At 36.0% G+C, this 18,388-nt stretch overlaps 1 protein-coding gene across 3 annotated transcripts in view; it reads right to left on the bottom strand.

Moving 5' to 3' along the window:
* LRBA (LPS responsive beige-like anchor protein) overlaps positions 1–18,388 on the bottom strand; it is a 416,017-nt gene that overhangs the window by 303,964 nt on the left and 93,665 nt on the right. For 2 of the 3 annotated variants that reach the window (XM_076337080.1, XM_076337082.1), the window contains exons 30-32: positions 10,084–10,217; positions 1,007–1,085; positions 606–739 (exon numbers count right to left, since the gene is read on the bottom strand). In XM_076337080.1, coding sequence (XP_076193195.1) covers positions 606–739; positions 1,007–1,085; positions 10,084–10,217 — 347 coding nt within the window. The remainder of the gene's footprint in view (positions 1–605; positions 740–1,006; positions 1,086–10,083; positions 10,218–18,388) is intronic. The other variant, XM_076337081.1, reaches the window with a different exon arrangement.

The following is an 18,388-nucleotide window of genomic DNA, read 5'->3' as shown; positions in this document are numbered from 1 at the left end:
CACCTGAATCTTCATCTTCTCAGAAGTACCAGAGAATTCTTCTCAATACTGACAATGTATTCCTCTTATCTGTATGACTGCCTTCCAATTAGAAACCAAAAAGACAGAAGCAGATTCACATGCAAGAGATATAGCAGGAGAGCATGTTACAGTGTAATTCCCAAGAAGCCTTCTGTTACAGTATCACAGTAAAAATGCAAGGTCTTTGTACTTTCTACACTATACTCGACTTTGTATCGAAGTGTTGACCCTGACACCAAGTTTTCTTTTAAAGGCTCACAAAACACATTTCATGCACCAGCTTCTATGGGACAATTCCCTGGAAGAGTTGGAAAACTAAGGAAGAGACAACAGCAGTTGGTCCCACATAATGAGATATAGGAAACTATGAGATGAGATGGAGGTGAAGAGGTAGCAGATGACCTCAGAGGACTAAAGACAGAAGGAACAGGAGGCAGTGAAATCCAGTGGACAGCACTGTGTGGGAAGGCAGGAAGAAAGCTTCTAAGGCAGAGCCAGCAGAAAAAAAATATAGAAATTTTGAGTCTCCAAGGTAAAACAAAGCACACATAAAAAAAACCCCTTTTTTTTAAATGGAAACTTACTTGTACCTTCTATCAGCAACTCCTGCCCATGGCTGCCCAAAAGAGTCCGAGAAAGAAAGGGAGCAAAATCCACAAAAATCTCTCTCAGAAGTGGGGCAGCTTTTTCCAAAGCATGTTCAAGCCTGTCTGTAATACTAGTAGAGAGATACACATCATTAACAAAAAAAAGAAGGAAGTTGCTGAAATTTTGTAGAAAGGAGTATAGTTTTTCACAATGTTTAAGTGATACACATGTATAAGAAGGAACCAATAATCCTACACTCATATTTTCCCAAACCTTCATTAAGTATTGAACATCAGCAAAACAACATTCTTAAGTGATGTGGAATCAGAACATCAACTGTAATATCAAAAAAGTGAGCCACAGCACAGCTGTTCAAATGTTCAATTGAAGAAGTTACCTCATATTTGAAGCAGAATCCTCAGGCACTGAAGAAACTGTAGGGACAGATGGCAATTTTGAATTAGATGATCCCCTTCCTACAAGAGAAAGTAATAAATAAATGAATTATATAAGAAAACATGCCAGAGGTTAGACAACTGCACCAGAAACCTAAGCCTCAAGCTCAACCTCTGAGAAACCATGGTTTTCAAGTGTGTGTGAGGACTAGGTAAACCCTTTCACATCTTTGTACCTCAAACTTTTTTTGTTATTAGACTCCTATTTACTTACATTCATATTTACCAGGGATGCCATGGCAAGCTTTTTAAATTTTGCTCTACCACAAATAGAAAGTAATTCAATGAAGCCTTGCCGCTTGCTTTGTGAAGGCAGACTAGACTGCAGTGGTCCCTTCTGGCCTTATAAGCCATGATTCTCTCTGAACAAATTTAAGAACACTTGCAGCCTTAAGGAGTGAATACAAATAACGTCTTACACCCTTAATACTCCTGTAGTGTACTAATATATACTAATACTAATATAACTAATATATACTAATATAAAGCCAAATGGTAACATTTTAAAGCATCTCTTGGTTACTGGAAGTGCTCATCCAATTTCAAGTAACATGCACAGAAAACCCTTAATTTTTTGTCTAAAATGAAAACATATTTGTGTCAAAACGAAGCAGAATACAAAATGAGTGGGTATTTTCAACAGCCTGGCTTAAATTTTTGCAACACTGGGACTCTGACAAAGACAGCTATGATAAAATTCTCCATTGCACTGCCAGCATCATTAGCATGATGGCAGTGGTATAACCTCATTTATGAGTTATTAACTTTGCCACATCAATTATTCAAAGGTTGATAGGGAAGACTGGGTCATTTATGTATCCTATGCTTACAAAAAAAAAAGCAATTGTGTTATGTCAAATTGACACTACATGGCTCTCATCAGCAGAGTAGGAATCTGTAAATACTAAATTCTGTTGTTCAGTATATAAAGAGAAATGCAACCTCCATACTGCAGTATGGATTGGTATTAGCAATGATGAAGAGGGGGTAAGCAAGACAGCCAGAGATTTCACAGATATTTGCTGCCAGGATAGGAATGGTGACTCACAAATCTTGCATTGCATTCCTAACTATAGAGAGGAATGAATCTTAGCAGACAGATTTCTGCGCATTTCCCAAGAGCATGACTGCTTCTAGTTCATCTGCAATCCTATCTCTTTCCAGCCTTAGACCCTGTCCTATTCTCTTTCCTCTCACCTCGCCCGTTTCAGATTCTTATGCTGCTGGAAAAGGGGGAAGAAAAAAAAAAAAAACAAACAAAAAAACAGAAAAAAGCATGAAAGAAAAGAGTTTAATCATTTCAGTTCTCACATCTACCTTAGCAAAGACATGACCCTTTTCAGAACTGTAACTATAGAAAAATTGCTGATCATCCCACCTACACTGGAGCAAGCTCATTTAAATGCAACCTGTCTGGAAATAGGCTGCTAAGATCTTGAAAGTGTTTACCAAAATGTGTTAACTCCAACTTTTCAAAGTCTTTCTACTTAACTGAAGTGGAACAGATTTGTAAAAAGATGGCGAAGACAGATCCCTGAGATACTAAGTTTATTTCTCCTGTCAAATTTCAAACTTCTGCTCCAAAACACTGGCATACAGAGCTTCCCCCCAGAAATGCTGGGGGTTTGTGGGGTTTTTTCCTGTCTGGGGAAAATGTTTTTCTCTAATCTTGCTTCAAAGGCAGCACAGAAACTAATAAATTAAACTACTGCGTCAAAATGGTGAAAAGTTTTGCTCTTATTTCTTTTTATTTCTTCATACATGGGAAATATCTTTGTGAACGTGATTCGCTGATGCTTTTCATAAATTCAACATGAAGCCCTTATTTTGACTTTTGTATGGGATGACGAGGTCAGAGAAAAATTTTGAGTGGGCCATACAAAATGGAGGACAAGAAAGTGGGGAACAAAGAGTTAGCTGAAAGCAAGGTGGAATCTGAATCTTCTGGGCATTGTTTCCTAAACAATTTATCTAATAAAGGCAAATCAAAGATATATTTCTGAAAACTTCAATGGTGATGGCTAGATTCTGTAAATATTTTCAGTATTTTCACAGATATAATTCCATTTCTTTAAGATCTAGTTTTACATAGTCAAACCACCAAAAAGTATTTTGGGTATTCCCAAAGGAAAAACAGTCAAATGATGTGCCAAAAATTAGAACGGAGCCTCCTGTACAGAAAAACAAAGCCCACAGAGGGCAACAAGCCACATGATTCAGCAGTTCCAAAGACTCCAGTTGTTTGTGGGATACTTAAATAGCTACAGTCTTTTTTTCTGCCCCCCCCCGCCCCCTACATTCATACTTAAGTATGAAGTAAAGTGCATACTTAAGTATGCACAGTATGCTGCCTGTTGGATTAAGACTTTAAAGCAATTATTTCATTTTCATGACAAACTTTATATTTAAATAATTTCACTAGAATTCCCAGCTTTCTCCCTGAAGTCCAATATCCCTATTCTCATTAAACAAGTCCCTCTAACTTGAAAATATTCTGAAGTCCACATGCCCAGTTAGTGGACTTAAACCCATACACCGTCCATAAGGGGAAATTAGCGCACTGATCTGGGTAGTTCAACAGAAAACTGAAATGGCATCCAAAGCCTTCAAAATAAGAAAGTCCTCTCAACATGCAGATTGCACATGCAGAATGTCTTGTTATATAAATGCTTGCATGCTTTTTACTACATATAGAATCTGTGACCAGTAATCCACTAATTATTGTGTATATTAGAAAGTCAAAAGTATATACAACTAAAATCCCACCATATTAAATGCATGGCAAAATCAAGGATCACTTCATCAGTAAAAAAATAAGACTTTAACAGTGCAGCATAGTAGCATGAGTTTTACATTTAAATGAGATTAAAATAATTCAGTGCAATACGTAGGCCACAAGCAAAATAACTGAAGGAAAAATTAGAAAAAAATTGAAGGGAAACATCTGCAAGGACTATGAAAGGGCATAATAGCCATCACGAGGCTAACAGACATACACTCAATCCGGGGTAACTTGGGGGTTGTGTTGTTTGTTTTATTTTGTGGGATGGGTTGGATTTTTTGTTTGGTTTTCTGTTTTTACAGACAATGGCACTGGTAAAAATGGTTAGAGTGGGAGGTAAAGGAAATCACCAACAACATAGGACATGATTTTTTTTCCTCTAGAAATCAAAACAAATTGTGCATAACAGATTAGGTACAAATGTAAAACTCTATGAAGTTTTAAGTTAAAATCAACTTTTAAATATAGACATAACAGAAAAAGCACCGATAATTTGAATTTGACAACAGCATAAGGCAGGCACCCATATAAACTGATACTCTTTTTGAAGATTATGCAAGGATATTTATGGCCTGAATTTCTTCAAGCTTATCATCACCTAAATCCACATTCCAAACTCAGATATATTTCACTAAAAGGGGTGAATCTCAGATTTACCACAGCTGAGAATTTCAGGGGTTTTTTAGATAGGATTAGGCATACTGATTTTTGCATTCAAATTTTGTTTTGTGGAAGTACTTTTTTGACTTTATTTAACTCAGAAGTGGCTTTTTATTCTACTATTTTTCCTGCCTTTAGTAAAAAAAGAAGAAAATATTTCAGTAGCATATTTTCATCCACAACACACATGTGGGTAAGTGCAGTAGCTACTCAAACATGTGGAACTGGACTGACTTATCTCTTCCTTATCCTTTCACTGATAAACTGGCTCCTTCAAACTGACAGTTTTACAGACATTTGCAAGAACATAAAAGAAAATGCAAATAGATCATCTGTCTAGCACCCTTACAGTGAAACCTTATTGTTTATTCAAGGTCCCCAAAGGTCCAAACAAATAATGTCTCTAGCAATAAAATATTGTTAAAGAAACTCCTTGTGCAAGATCCTTATGCTTTCGCATATACACTTACAAAGTACACTTGGCAATACGCAAGCAGTGCATCATATCCTTTATCTGGGAGGATGGAGATGAGGTAAAAAAAAAACAAACAAACAGAGTTTAATTAAATAACTATACCTCTTAGTTTTGTACAACAGACCTACCATACATAAATACACTGATGCCCTTTATGAAAGGAGTATCTGGTAAAATAATGAGCTCATTCAAAAATACACTTCCGGGGCTGGAAGTGTACAATGCAAGACTACAATGAAAGGTTTTACAAGCTAATATAAGGGATCTGTTACATAAACACATCTGTAGGTTAAACCAAAACAGATTTCACAAAACAATGGCGCACTCTCTAAAGAGAAGTTGCTTTAAAACAGTTTTTATACTGAAACAGTATTAAACCGTTTCCATTGCATATCATTAGCATTTGAGATTTTTAAAAGTGTCATTCTGCTTTGGTAACTAACCTTCAACTACTATCACTGTACAGTCAGAATTCTCTTTGAAATAGTTACTATAATCCAGTGAATTTCTTGAACTACCTATGCACTGATGGTAACTCACTTCACATTCATTTTTCTTACTTTAGCTTGTCTCCCGCTAACTTATTTTATTGCGAGACTTCAAGGTTATTTTCACCTATGTATAAAAATCAATGAATACCATTCTTCTTTGCAAAACAAGGCAACTGTGGGAGAAAATTTACATTTTCCTATATGTAGGACTAGAATTCAGGAGTCACAACTCCTTTTTTATCTCCTGTTACTGCTTATTCCCAGGTTTCTTCCAAGCATCCACCTCAGCCTTTGACATGGCCTTGTTTATGACTTCACACTTTGGGCAACAGTCTCCACGTCTCTGCTCAGGAGAAGCAGAAATCCTGCAGGCAACTCTGTGTGGCTCAGAGGCTAAACAAGTGAACCTCAAAGAACTTCAAGTAAGAGGGGGAGGAGGCAGGCAACAGAAATTGAGTGGACTTCTCAGTGTTTTCGACACTCAGAGTGTCAGTAAGGACAAGATGCAATTCACTCCTGCTTCCTACAGACTTTTCATTCTCCCTCTTTATAAAAATTATATTTGAACAACCATTTGCAAACTGAATAGTGAAAGCCTCAAAACTGCATTCTTTAGCATGAAGCACTAATAAAACACGTGAAATCCTTCAAGTACATAAACAGAGAAACTGTATCAGAGTATCAGAGAAAACAGTGGGAGCAAACTGCAAAACAGTTCAAAAAAGTTCACACCACTTCAGAACACTACCACTGTAATTGAAACACTTAAAAGGAAAACTAAGCGACAAACAAAAATACAAGCATCCCACTAGTATATTCACAATAGCTCAGACAACTCCGCCAAGTCCTGCCTATCCAAACATTAGTCCTGCCTTTCCAATAGCCCTTACTGGACACAGCATGTGTAAAATCTCTGCACCAAATCTCACATCCAGCCTATGAGCCAATCCAAGGAAGAAACAACTCAAGTGAATTCCTCCTCCTTAGATTATTACTAGTAAATATGCTCTTTTGCTCAATACCACCCTCCGTAAGAGACAAATGATTGGCTCAACATGGGCCACAAAGGGGCTTTATTTTCTCCATTCTTTCAACAATTGGAGTAGCAATTCTAGCAGACCAACAACCCAAATATCAGACATCAGCAACATACTGTCGCGCAAGTTTAGACCACAAGGGGCACATTTGTATTCAGGAAAGGCTTTTTGTGCTATGAAATACTCTGCAGCTTGAATGAGTAAAGGTGAAGAAACTTCTCCTGCGAAAACGCCAGGCTGTCTGAGGCCAAAACATGTTTTCACCCTCTTTCAAAGAACCAGAGGAACAGAGTGAGCTTAGATGGTTATCTTTCCAACTTGTCAACACTTTGTATTTGGTAGGCCAGGACATGTCACATCCACTTGATATGAGCTTAGGACAGTCTTAAGGGTCAAACATCTGAGATACTCACAGACCTTGAGCTACAGGCAAGATGCAAACTTCAGGAAAAAATATTGGGAAGGAGGCTGATGAATTCTGAGCACACGCAAATGGCAACGGAGGCATCTGGAACCACATAGACGGACTAATATTTCAACACAGATCCTACCTCAACCAAGCAATTTTGACATCACATCTACAGGTGGAGGATGCTCACATACTATATAAAACTTATTCCCAAATTATGCTTATGTACACATTACAACTAAAACACTATCACTTGCTGTTTAATTCCATTTCAATGTCTGTATCTCCCTTTCATCTCTGTTTTGGACTAAATCAACTCAAGCGTCCATAGTAAAGCATTGTATGTTATTATATTAGGGTTCCGTTTGCTTAATCAGTTTTTAAAACATAAACAAATGCATACAAAACTCACTTTAAAAAATTCTTTGACTTCAGAAAAAACAGCTGAAATGTATTTTTAAATGTAGCAATAATGTTTAATAAATAGCCTTCATATAAAATGTGAAAAAGCCCAAAATTTATATTCACTACATAAACCCCTAGTCTCAGCACTTTTTAAAAAAGGATTAAATTCTTTTTTTTCTTAATTACAAAAGTAAACAGACTTACAATGAATGTTAGCTGAAAAAAAAATGAGAACAATGTATTGATTCTCTGCTGCATGAAAACAAAAATTAGTGAAAGAATATGTGACGAACTCAGGGGAAAATTATATATATTATATTTTGGTTTTATAGGAAGCTCACTTATTGCTACTTGTATCCTCAAATAAAAAAGTTAAAGGCCTTATACAGAACTTTATTTCAAACTTAAATGCATGCAAGTTACATGAGCAACATAAGTGTAAACCACTCCAACTCTGCAAAATTTTTGTTTCCATGCCATTATTTTACTGGGGCAAAAAGAAACATTCTCACGTTTTAATCTGGTAAGGCATGATTTAATTTATCCCTTTACTTTTTCTTTTAATTAATTAGATTGCCAGTCTAAACATGTCTACTATTTTTAATCCTGATTAGTTTCTTTTTATGCATATCAGTTCAGATTACATGTCCAATTTTTGCCAAAACTCCCAGACATGCTGGAAGTCACACAGTTACAAACTACATCAGTATTGTTTATTGTCTGGATTTCTTATACATTCTACAGGCACAGGACCGCTTATTTTTTTCTTCTATACGTTCTTAAAAGATTGACTAAATCTGAAAATCAGTGTTCATCTGTTTTGTTTCTATTAAAAGCAAGTGAATACTGACTTCAGATACTGTAATAATTAAGCCCACATCTAACCTGGGTAAACCAGTAAGAAGTTAACAAACTAGCAATTATTTTAAACAGTTTCAATGTAGGTAAGGTTTTATTATTTTAAAACCAGATCAGCTGCTCAGAGCCAATCTTCCCCAAAGAACTGTGACATTTTAAAAGACAGCTAATTTTCCTAGTCCAAACATTACTCCTAGACTAGTATAGTGCTACCTCCTGCAATTTCAGTGACAAAATGGATTCTCCCTTTTGCAAATAACACCAACGTACTAGATTTCAATAGCTCTTCTTTATTGTGGCTGGAACAAAACCTTTTTGATTTTCCCAAGAAATGCAATGGGCAGTTGAAGATGGCAACAAATATCTTCCAGACACACGAGTACTAGAGGACGTGACAAGGGATTACATTTTTTTTCCTCAGTCTTTGCAATTTGGATGTAAGTTCATAAAAACAGGAAGCAAGAAACTCAAACATTGAAAAGAAACACCAATAATCAGGCACAGATCAAGATTTCCTTGATTAAAATGCAAATCAGTTCTAAGTCTTGATGTTAAACTTCATGGACACAAACAATTATGAGATCCTACGCAGCCTTGTGACTTAAACATGGCTAAGTAGAAAAGCATGCCTTTGACACAGCATATAAGGTTAAACATCATTTATCTCATACAGAATGACCAGAGAGACTAAGGGTTCAAAGGACCGCTTGCTTATAAACAACCTACTCAATTTTGTCCCCACTGAAAAAACTGTCCAAAGCAATTAGTTCAGCATCAACACTGAATCTGACCTCAGGCTAAAGCTATTGGAAACACTTGTATATAATTTTCAGTCCTACTTAGCACTAACACATATATCCCTGGACAAATACCCTACAATGCATAAATAAGGTTATATTTTACATAACAAAAAATCTGTAACAAAAAGTAGTCTTTAGAATATTCCATATTTATACTAAATATAAGTTAATATAGTATGCCTGCTTTACAAAAACTGTAAGAAATCCTGAAATTATGACAAATATTGCTCAGACATTTGTATTTGTTCTGCTAGATGAAGGCAAAAGGAGAACCCCCAAAAAGTTTAGCAAAGCTTTTTTTTTTTTTTTTTTAAATACAACACTACTTTTGTGGGGTTTTTTTATTTATAAACAGGTTATTTTTTACATTTGTGTAGCTACAGCATCAAATAGGAATAATAAAATGATCTGGAGGATAAACTCTCAGAAAATATGTAAAAAGATGAATTCTTATATTCATGAACCCATATAATGTCACTGACAATTGGTCCAGTTTAACCTAGAGTCACATCTATTTTCCTGTAAAGTATCTGATACTGGTCTTTGTTAGAGGCACGGATAACAAATGCAGGCCTGCAAGCTGCTATGTGAGGGCACATGACAAAGATATAGACAAAGTAGTATGCAGGATACAAAGGTCTCAAAGGTCCTTTTGTCTGACTTGATAATTTAGGACATGTTATACCACATGCACTCCAGTAGTTTAAAAAAAAAAAAAAGTGTAAAACACCGTCTTTGCAGATCATTGGCACATTTTCCCCTAAGCAAATACAACCAGCAATAAGTACCAATATTCTTAGTATAAGCAAGACTCATCTATAGACAGATAATATATATACACACACACACACAAATCAGTATTACAATGGAAGGCAACTAATAACTTAATGTCTGAAAAACAATTGTTCTCATCTACAGTGTTTTGAGATATGGATAACTACTGAAAAACATCTCATCTTCACATAACATACATCTTCACATAACACACAACAAAATCCACGTAACAAAAACTTGCTCATTTGTATACAGAGTGAATGGTGAGGAAGCGAGAAGCAAGAGCGGAAGGGTTGGGATTTAAGTTGCCTAATTTACCCTCACTCACCAGGAGATTCTCCTGACAAATCCGGGGCTTGGGCCGAATCTAAAGAAGAAACCACACTGACAGCATTTGTAGGAATACCCATAGCAGCTGTAGAAGAGGAAATGGTTGATTTCTTCGGTGGTACAACAACACTCCTAGGTGAAGACAAAAAGTTAGTAAATAATACTGTATGAAGATTCACACAACATGATCCTTGTTTACACATCTAGCACATACACTTCTATGTCCTGCAAAAGTACCGTTCCTTCCCTATTTTCTTTTTCTATCATCTCTGGCAATCTACCTTAAGCTAAAGGACACTTCACCCTTGTTTAGTTTTTATGGTACACTTTAGTATCTCATCCACTTCCGCAAAACCCCTGACAAACAAGCACACAGTTAGAAGATCGGCAAGATAAGTGACCTGCAAGTAGGTTTTACTTTTCACCTTAGTTTCCCTAAGATTTGGTTTTAAACTTCAGGCAACTATTTACAAAAGATATCACAGTATTCAAAATTAAAACATTGAGATAAATTATCAACACTGAAGGTTGCCTTGACAGTATACTACTTCTAGTATTCTAATGCAGAACAGAAGACTAATTGAAGAAGGATATGCTATAGCTAAAAACATCCTAACACAAATCCATGTGCACATACAAACATTCACACATCTTAAAAATATGGCTAAGGCATGAATTTGAGTATATCTTGTCAATCAAGTTTTACTTATATAACAAATCAAAACATTCTTTGAAGTTGAAGAGAGAACCTCCATCTTTTATACAACTTAATGTCAGGCCTTATAGTCAGCATTAAAGATTACACAAGAGGAAAAGATGCAAAGTGACAAGTTAGGCATGGAGATTTATCTCACATGTTACTAAGACATCTATTTATGCTATACCAATTTCAATTAAATTGTAGTACTTTATTCCAAATACCTAAAAGGCCTTGTTAAGCATACGTTAAAGGCATTTTTAATTGCAAGTTAGCTCCATAAACATGCAAAAACCCAACTAATGAGGTAAAGAGTACAGCTGATATATAATGCACTCCCACAGCAGCGCTTACTTTTAATTACCTGGTGTTAACCATAAGCCGGAAGTCTTCAACATTCAATTTATTTAATCACATCTTTTGTTGACAGTACTATAACTACACAGTGAAAGTATTCCCTTAATAGCTTTAAAATACTCATTTTCTAAATAAAGTAACTTAGAAACTTGACCCAAATTCAGGTGTGATAACAACAACCAAAGAAGTTTTGTCAAGTATTTCTAAAATAGTTGTTGCTAGAATGGGTAAAAAGGACTGCATTTGACTCCCTTCTTCAGTCCAAAGGATGTCACAGAAGCTAGACCATGTTACTGATTAAAACAACCCTCCTTAATGGCAGGAGTAGGCAGGCACCATACTTGGAGGCAGTACGTGTCATATCATTATAAGGGTGACTGCTAATGTTAACTATACACTAAAAAAATAGAAGCAACAACACCTGAGCCCCAAGTCAAGATACTGTGCCTAAACCATGAATTTTGCTCATATGTTCATGTCAGTTTCCCTGAAACATGAACAATGCACTAAAAAAACTTAATGTATTTAGATTGTCTTCTAAATTATAGCCACATTACCAATTAATTTTGCATCACCCAGGTATAAGAAGGGGATCTCTCGCTCAAGATTCTGTGACATTCACTGTCTGGAAACTGTTACTACTATTCTATAACACATATTCAAATACCTGGAAGGGGCTGGGAAATTAATACAAGTTTACTGAGTACAAGATGCATCCACATATAGTAAACTTTTGGACATTTCTCCAATGTTTATGATCCAGCGCTGAAGCCCAGGTGTGTTCCTTTACAGATTTTAAGTTCTTTTACTGTATAGCTATCCAATTCAAGAAATATTTATCAATAATATTAAACCCAAATAGTACAGACATATTACAAATACATGTCTATTCATGTGGACTCTGAGATCACAGTGCACAAGCCGGAAATATTTCTTTGCACACCCACTAAGTTACAGAAACAATTATCCATTTACTGCTAACTAATATACACACAATTTTATTGGATGCAAGGTGATATGGGAGAATGTTTAGTGACCAATTTTGGTGCATATGTAGATGGCAACTGTGCACATATAGGTAGTGTCTGTTCAAAACATATAATCCATGTAATTAATTTTAAATTGGAAAACACCAAATTACCTTGAGGGTAAAAACAAATCTTCTAGAGAAGTTTTCTGTTTCCAGGGCTTAAAGTCAATCAGAATTCTCTCAAAACACCAAATCAGAATGGCTGTGTTCTCTGAATGCCCATGAACGCTACTGATCCTACTCTCTGACTCTACTAAGAGCCCCAGGAACTATGAAACAGGTGGTATTTTAAGATATAAAGGGCAAGCCAGACCCGCACCTTAAAAAAATTATACATAAATGGCTGAACTGTGACTAATTTTATATATTAGAACTGCCCCCTTTCAGATGAAAATACAGAAATGAACATGCTGGAAAGATCAAGAAGGAATTTTAGAACAGGAATAATCTTTAGCACTACTACAAGAAGCTCCTCACAGAGCAAGTAACAGTTCTGGAACTGCATGGGAGCAGGGAAGCCTGTGTGCGGATGGAGCTGTTAGTTTAACACTGCTCATCTGCAGCTGACAGTGATTGGAGACAAAAGAAATCCCAGCTACAACAGTCTTCCATTTTCTGTGCTGTTTCTGACACAACACTATATATTACCATTCCTTCCTGTAAACTTCTACTGACCTTCAGTAGAAGGTGCTGTGTGTAAGTGCTTAAGTGTACTTGCACTGAGGGAGCAGTTTCAGCAAGTTGCCAGACTCTCTATAGCTACCCAAGGAGAGGTGCATTCAAGCAAAGGAATTAGACTTTTTTTTTTCCTGGGCTGTGACAGACAGCAGTAAATGACCACAATAGTCCCTTTTGCTTTTTAAGATCTTTTGTATACCTTCTCACCTTCAAATCTGTAGAAGTTTGGGAATACAAGTACAGCTGCTACTCTCACCTTCAGGAACTTGCTTTCCATGAAGTACATAAAAAAGGAATTATATTCTAACACCTCCATTATAATTTTCAGTATCTCGCAATGGCATTCACTTCAAGGAAGACACTCTGATTACTAGCACCAGGAATATGGAACTAATACACAGCTGCAAAGTAGAGCTGTTAGCAGGCTTTTTTTTTTTTTAATTACCCAACATAATTTCTTTTGCTTTGATTCAAGGAATAAAAATGAGTAAGTACAGGTTTCAGACTTTGAAATGCAGAAGAACGTATGCTGCCTTATAAACAGTACACATGGATGTGCACATGTGTATTCCAGACACAGTCACCACATGCTTTGAGCAAGAGACACTGACTCTCACAAAGTTTTCTGAGAAACTCAGGTTGTTTATCATACCTCACTGAAAAAAAAGTTTTAGCTTTTAGCTAAAAAAAAAAATAAAAAAATTAAAAAAAATTTAAAAATCTACTTCATAAATTCTACAATAATTCCTATATTTAAAGGTCATGTTAGATCTTGGTCCTCTCTGTTACAAGCTTGCTTAAGGATTCAGAGTGTTCATGATGCACCACAGCCAAAGACTTCTGCTGTGCTCCATAACTATCCAGCAAGATAAAAGGCAACAGTATAGGGGCTGGAGAAATTGCTGCTTCACATTAAAAAAATCTGAATCTTGGAAGAAAACAGAGGCTTTGAACAACTCACCATAACCTAGCCTCAGACTAGTTCTGAACAGAATTTATTTCAGATAGTGATCTTCAACAGTCAACTGAAATGATTCTGATTTTTCCAGCCAAAATAAAATAAACAGTATTTCTGGTGAGGAAAGAAGGTCCCTCCTCCTGACAGCTGTGTCAATCTGAAGCGCACAGCCAAAAGAAGCTCTGTATATTGTCCAAAAACGTGATGTAAAGAAATCCCAAACCCTGAATGTACTTTCTCTCTGTCTTCTGGTCAGTTGCAATGACGTTCCGATTCAAAAAATTCTTAAAATAGTTCAAGAACAACAAACCAAAACATCAAAGTATCTTAACATAATTACTTTATGGCTATGCATTGCTGCATTATTTGTAATGTAATGTTTACTACTATGTATGTCTTGTCTTTCAGCAGTGCAACTGACCAACGTAACAGTTGCAGTATTTGTTTTAGGAGCTTCCACTTCCAGGCCTTCTTCAAGGTATGAAAGTATGGCTCAGCAATCACATACAGATTCATATTTACCACATACTGGAAAGCAAATTAAGATATTTGAAGCATAAACATTGGTCATGTTTCTTTACTTAGATTCTGAAATTCCTACATTTTTCCTTCTTTGTGTAGTAATATGGTATTTTCTCTGAATATTTAGGTGGAAATGCAGCTGTGTTCAAACAAAAACATTTGCTGTTAACCATCAATATTCCTTCGTGTTCTTCTTTCAAAAGATTATTTAAATGCTAATACAAGTAAAATGAATGCAACTGGCAGAAAGAATATATGAGACAGTGGAAAAGCAAGATTAAATATTGTAGTAAATAAACTATGTGGAATGTTTAGCACATTATTAAATCAGGTAAATTTGTCAGAGAAGTGTCTTAAATTAATGTGCTTTCAACTTATCTCAAGTAATAGGGCACTTGCTTTTAAGGAGTACACAGATAAGAGTCCTTTTTTGTAGCTAAACTGATAAGCATTTCTTAAAAAGTTAAATACTGCTACACATGTGACTAAAATATTCATCAATAAGCAGCCTTATATTTCCTTAGATCTACAAAAATAATATATTTTTAAAAACATCTGTAATCATGCATTAATTTCATCAGAATAGCAACCTACATTAAGCAACCTCACACATGGGTAGAGACATGTCACATGGAAGAAAACCATCCATACATTTTACTCCTTAACATTCACATTATCACACCATTTCAATTAACTCTATACTTTTGGGTTACATCTGTATATTATAACATCCGTTATCATAATATTCAGATACAGGAGAAATAAAATAAACTAGAAAATTTTCACAAAAAAATATTCTTAAGGTGTATTTCAAGCAGACCTCAAGCACTATGGTAAAAATGATAGTTTAGTTGCTTCATTTACATGACTATATTAGATGTTTGCCTTTTTTAATATAAAATCAAATATTTAAGGTTTGAAGTAGGAATTTACAGCACGTGAACTGATAAACGCAGGTCAGGCACAGTGAAAACTAGCCACCATAAATACATCTTAGCCAGAAGGTCAGTGTGTTATTAGTCCCAATTATGCTGAAGTATAAGAAGCCTTCGTGTTGCAGACAATTATTCACTGCTGAATGAGCACAGACCATTGAGCTGAACACTGACTTCCATCACAGACAAAGGCTTACACAATAATGATCTATTCTGCCAAATTCTATAAGGATTAACTTATTGAAAGCTTTCTTGGTTTCAAATCACTGATTATTCTGTTTCAATATAAAGATACAAAATATCTATAAATACCTCCTAAATTTTGATTACATTTTCCTAATTTTTTTTTTTTTTTTAAGTTGGCAAGTCTGCAATTAATTTGAAATATATTTCAAGTTGCAGATTTTCCTTGGGTGCAAGTCAAATATTCCTAATACAACATGGGCCAGGCCAAACTGATGACCTCACTATAATTTAAAAATATTTACATGAGCTCTAATTCCTCTTGACATATAGGAATTTATACAGATTTAAGTCTTAGCATTCCATTTTTTAGCATTGAACAGCAACACAGGTGACAGTTTGTTTCCCTATGGGGTAAAGGTTTTGATTCAAAACCAAAAGTTAGTCTTGTTCCAGGCTACCAGAATGATGCCCACTGCAGGGCTCCTATGCAGTGAGCAGAAGACCAACAAAGAGGATCAGAGACTTACTTTTACTTCTACTTTGTGAGCCAGGAAAGCAGCCTGCCGTGTCAGTGTCATTCTATGGGCTCTGCTGTCTGTAGATAATACCCATTCTCTTATGTCCCCCTTGAAATACCCAAGGAGAAAGGAAGAATAAGAGACTCTCAAAACCATGAGATCGGGGGGGGGGGGAAGAGGGGATGGGGGGGAAGAGGGGATATGATAGAAAGAATACAATCAATTTTGTAATAGAACTTTAAAATCAGCTTGGCAGGGAGACAACTTCAAATGGTTTGCCACTTCAGCCCCTGCAGAAGACAAATTGTTGGTGCGCTAAAAGAGCTGAGCTTCTCATCACAGCATATGCACCTTAATCTACAGATCCCCCATACTCATATTCTGTTTCTACCTGTACGTGGTAGACTTAATCTTGTCAACAATGAGTTTATTCTTTCTACATTTGAGGCCCAAATCAACGAAGTCTAAAATGTATTCATTCCATATAAAAAAAGGACTTTGGTTAAATTTTACTGAAATACCACAACCAACTATTACAGAGGCACATGCACGCCACTGACTGACAAATGCATAAACATAGGCTGAGCCAAACTAAGCAGCTTACAGACAATGTTCCAAAAAGATAAACAAGCTTATTAACATATCTGTTCTGTAAGTTACAGCTTAGCTGCAGATTTAAACTCTATGGTACAAGACCATGATTTAAAAGCCTATATTCCTCTGAACCCTCAGCATCAGCTTCCTACAATGACATGATTATTGAATGTTTCCACAAAGAGTAGTAGAAGCCAGGAGAGACCAAGGTTTTATTTTAAATTGCACAGTAAAAATGGCAAGTGATAGATTATGGGTTTTATTAGACTAACTGAAGAGAAATGTCATCTCTTTTTTTTTTTCATCCTAAGCTTTGGTTATTTTTATTTCTGTTTTATTTAAATTTGCTTGCATTAGCCCCCCCTCTTTTTCTACAAGATTACTACTAAATAAGAAAACTGCTGTTTTAGGACACACTGAAATTGGAACGTTAATTCATCTCCCTATGGAACCTGGGAAAAAGCCAATGCAAGTCTTGAACTTTATCATGATAAACCCTTGGCACCCACTAATCACAAGATTGCATCTTCACATAAGATAAGGGGAAGATTTTTTGGCATGGGAATGAACACGTACACCTAGTTGTTTGCAAAGGCTTGCAACCTGGCAGCCTTTCAGTAAGGTTTCACTCACATAGCTGTTACTGTATACTCTCCAGCTATGGCTGGGAAGTTGATAATCCTTAAGATATGAGGAGAGTTTTGATTTCTGACACAGCATTCCTGAGATAAATGCAGGATCAGAGAGATGCTTTGAAATTCCCAGAGATACCCCACTGGTAAACTGCTACATGGGAACAACTTTTAACAGTGTCTTTAAAAAGGAAAAAAAAAGTTAACTCTCAGAACTTGTGTTTGCCATCAAACAATATGTTAAATGTAAACTAGACACAGAAAATAAGAGAGCATCCCAAAGCCTGTTTTCCCAAACTTTCCCAATGTACCTTAGTATTTTGTCTACCTCAGAGATAAGAGCTACTATTTCCAACTCTATTTCAGTTTCTTGTAAAAAGGTTTTTCTTTCCCTGGTACAATTCCTTTCCACTGTTGTCACTAGGTGTCATTTCAGAGCATAAACTTGTATTTTAAGCAGAGTCACACTATATAGTCACCTTCAAGTGGTCATGAAACATTCCTATCTATATAATTTTAAATATCAATGTTTCATGTACACAGTTATTCTATCTTTTTAACTAATTTATTAGCTAGTTAGCAACATGCCTTATCATAGATCAACGTATTTACCATAGATGCAAGATTGTGCATGTCACTATCAGATGATAATTGACTAGAAGTAAGACTTCTACATCATTAAGTACACTTTTGTCTACCTGACATACCCACAAAAGGAAATGAAAAATTAAGCCACCTAGAAACACAGAGCTGCTGACATACCGAGGTCACGTGCAACTGCTGAAGGACAAAATATTTTATACTAGTTCATGACCTTTTCCTCACATATTTAGCCCCACCCACTAAACACAAAAAGTCATAGGAAACTAATATCCACAAGTTACCACTGTGGAGCAGTCCAGATAGCTACATAAACCCCTACAAAACCCCTTGCCCTCTGCTCTTCCATTCACAAGCATGGTGCTGCCTACTGCTTCAGTCCATGCACTCCTAGGTCTCAAGGTTAAGTGAGAGAATGTTGATAGTTGTGGTTACAAATGGCTGGCACTTCAGAGGTGGGAAAAGGAGAGAAGAGTCCATCTGGGACAGTGCGGCACTGAAAAAGTAAAAGGGCAAAACAGCAAGTAGTTCAACTTTTCAGTGGCTTGCTTTACAAAAACACACTGCGATTTAAGGGGGTTTTTTGGTATTTGAGT

Source organism: Aptenodytes patagonicus, chromosome 4, assembly GCF_965638725.1.
Source record: "Aptenodytes patagonicus chromosome 4, bAptPat1.pri.cur, whole genome shotgun sequence".
Taxonomy (NCBI): domain Eukaryota; kingdom Metazoa; phylum Chordata; class Aves; order Sphenisciformes; family Spheniscidae; genus Aptenodytes; species Aptenodytes patagonicus.
This window is presented reverse-complemented; position numbering and strand designations above follow the sequence as displayed.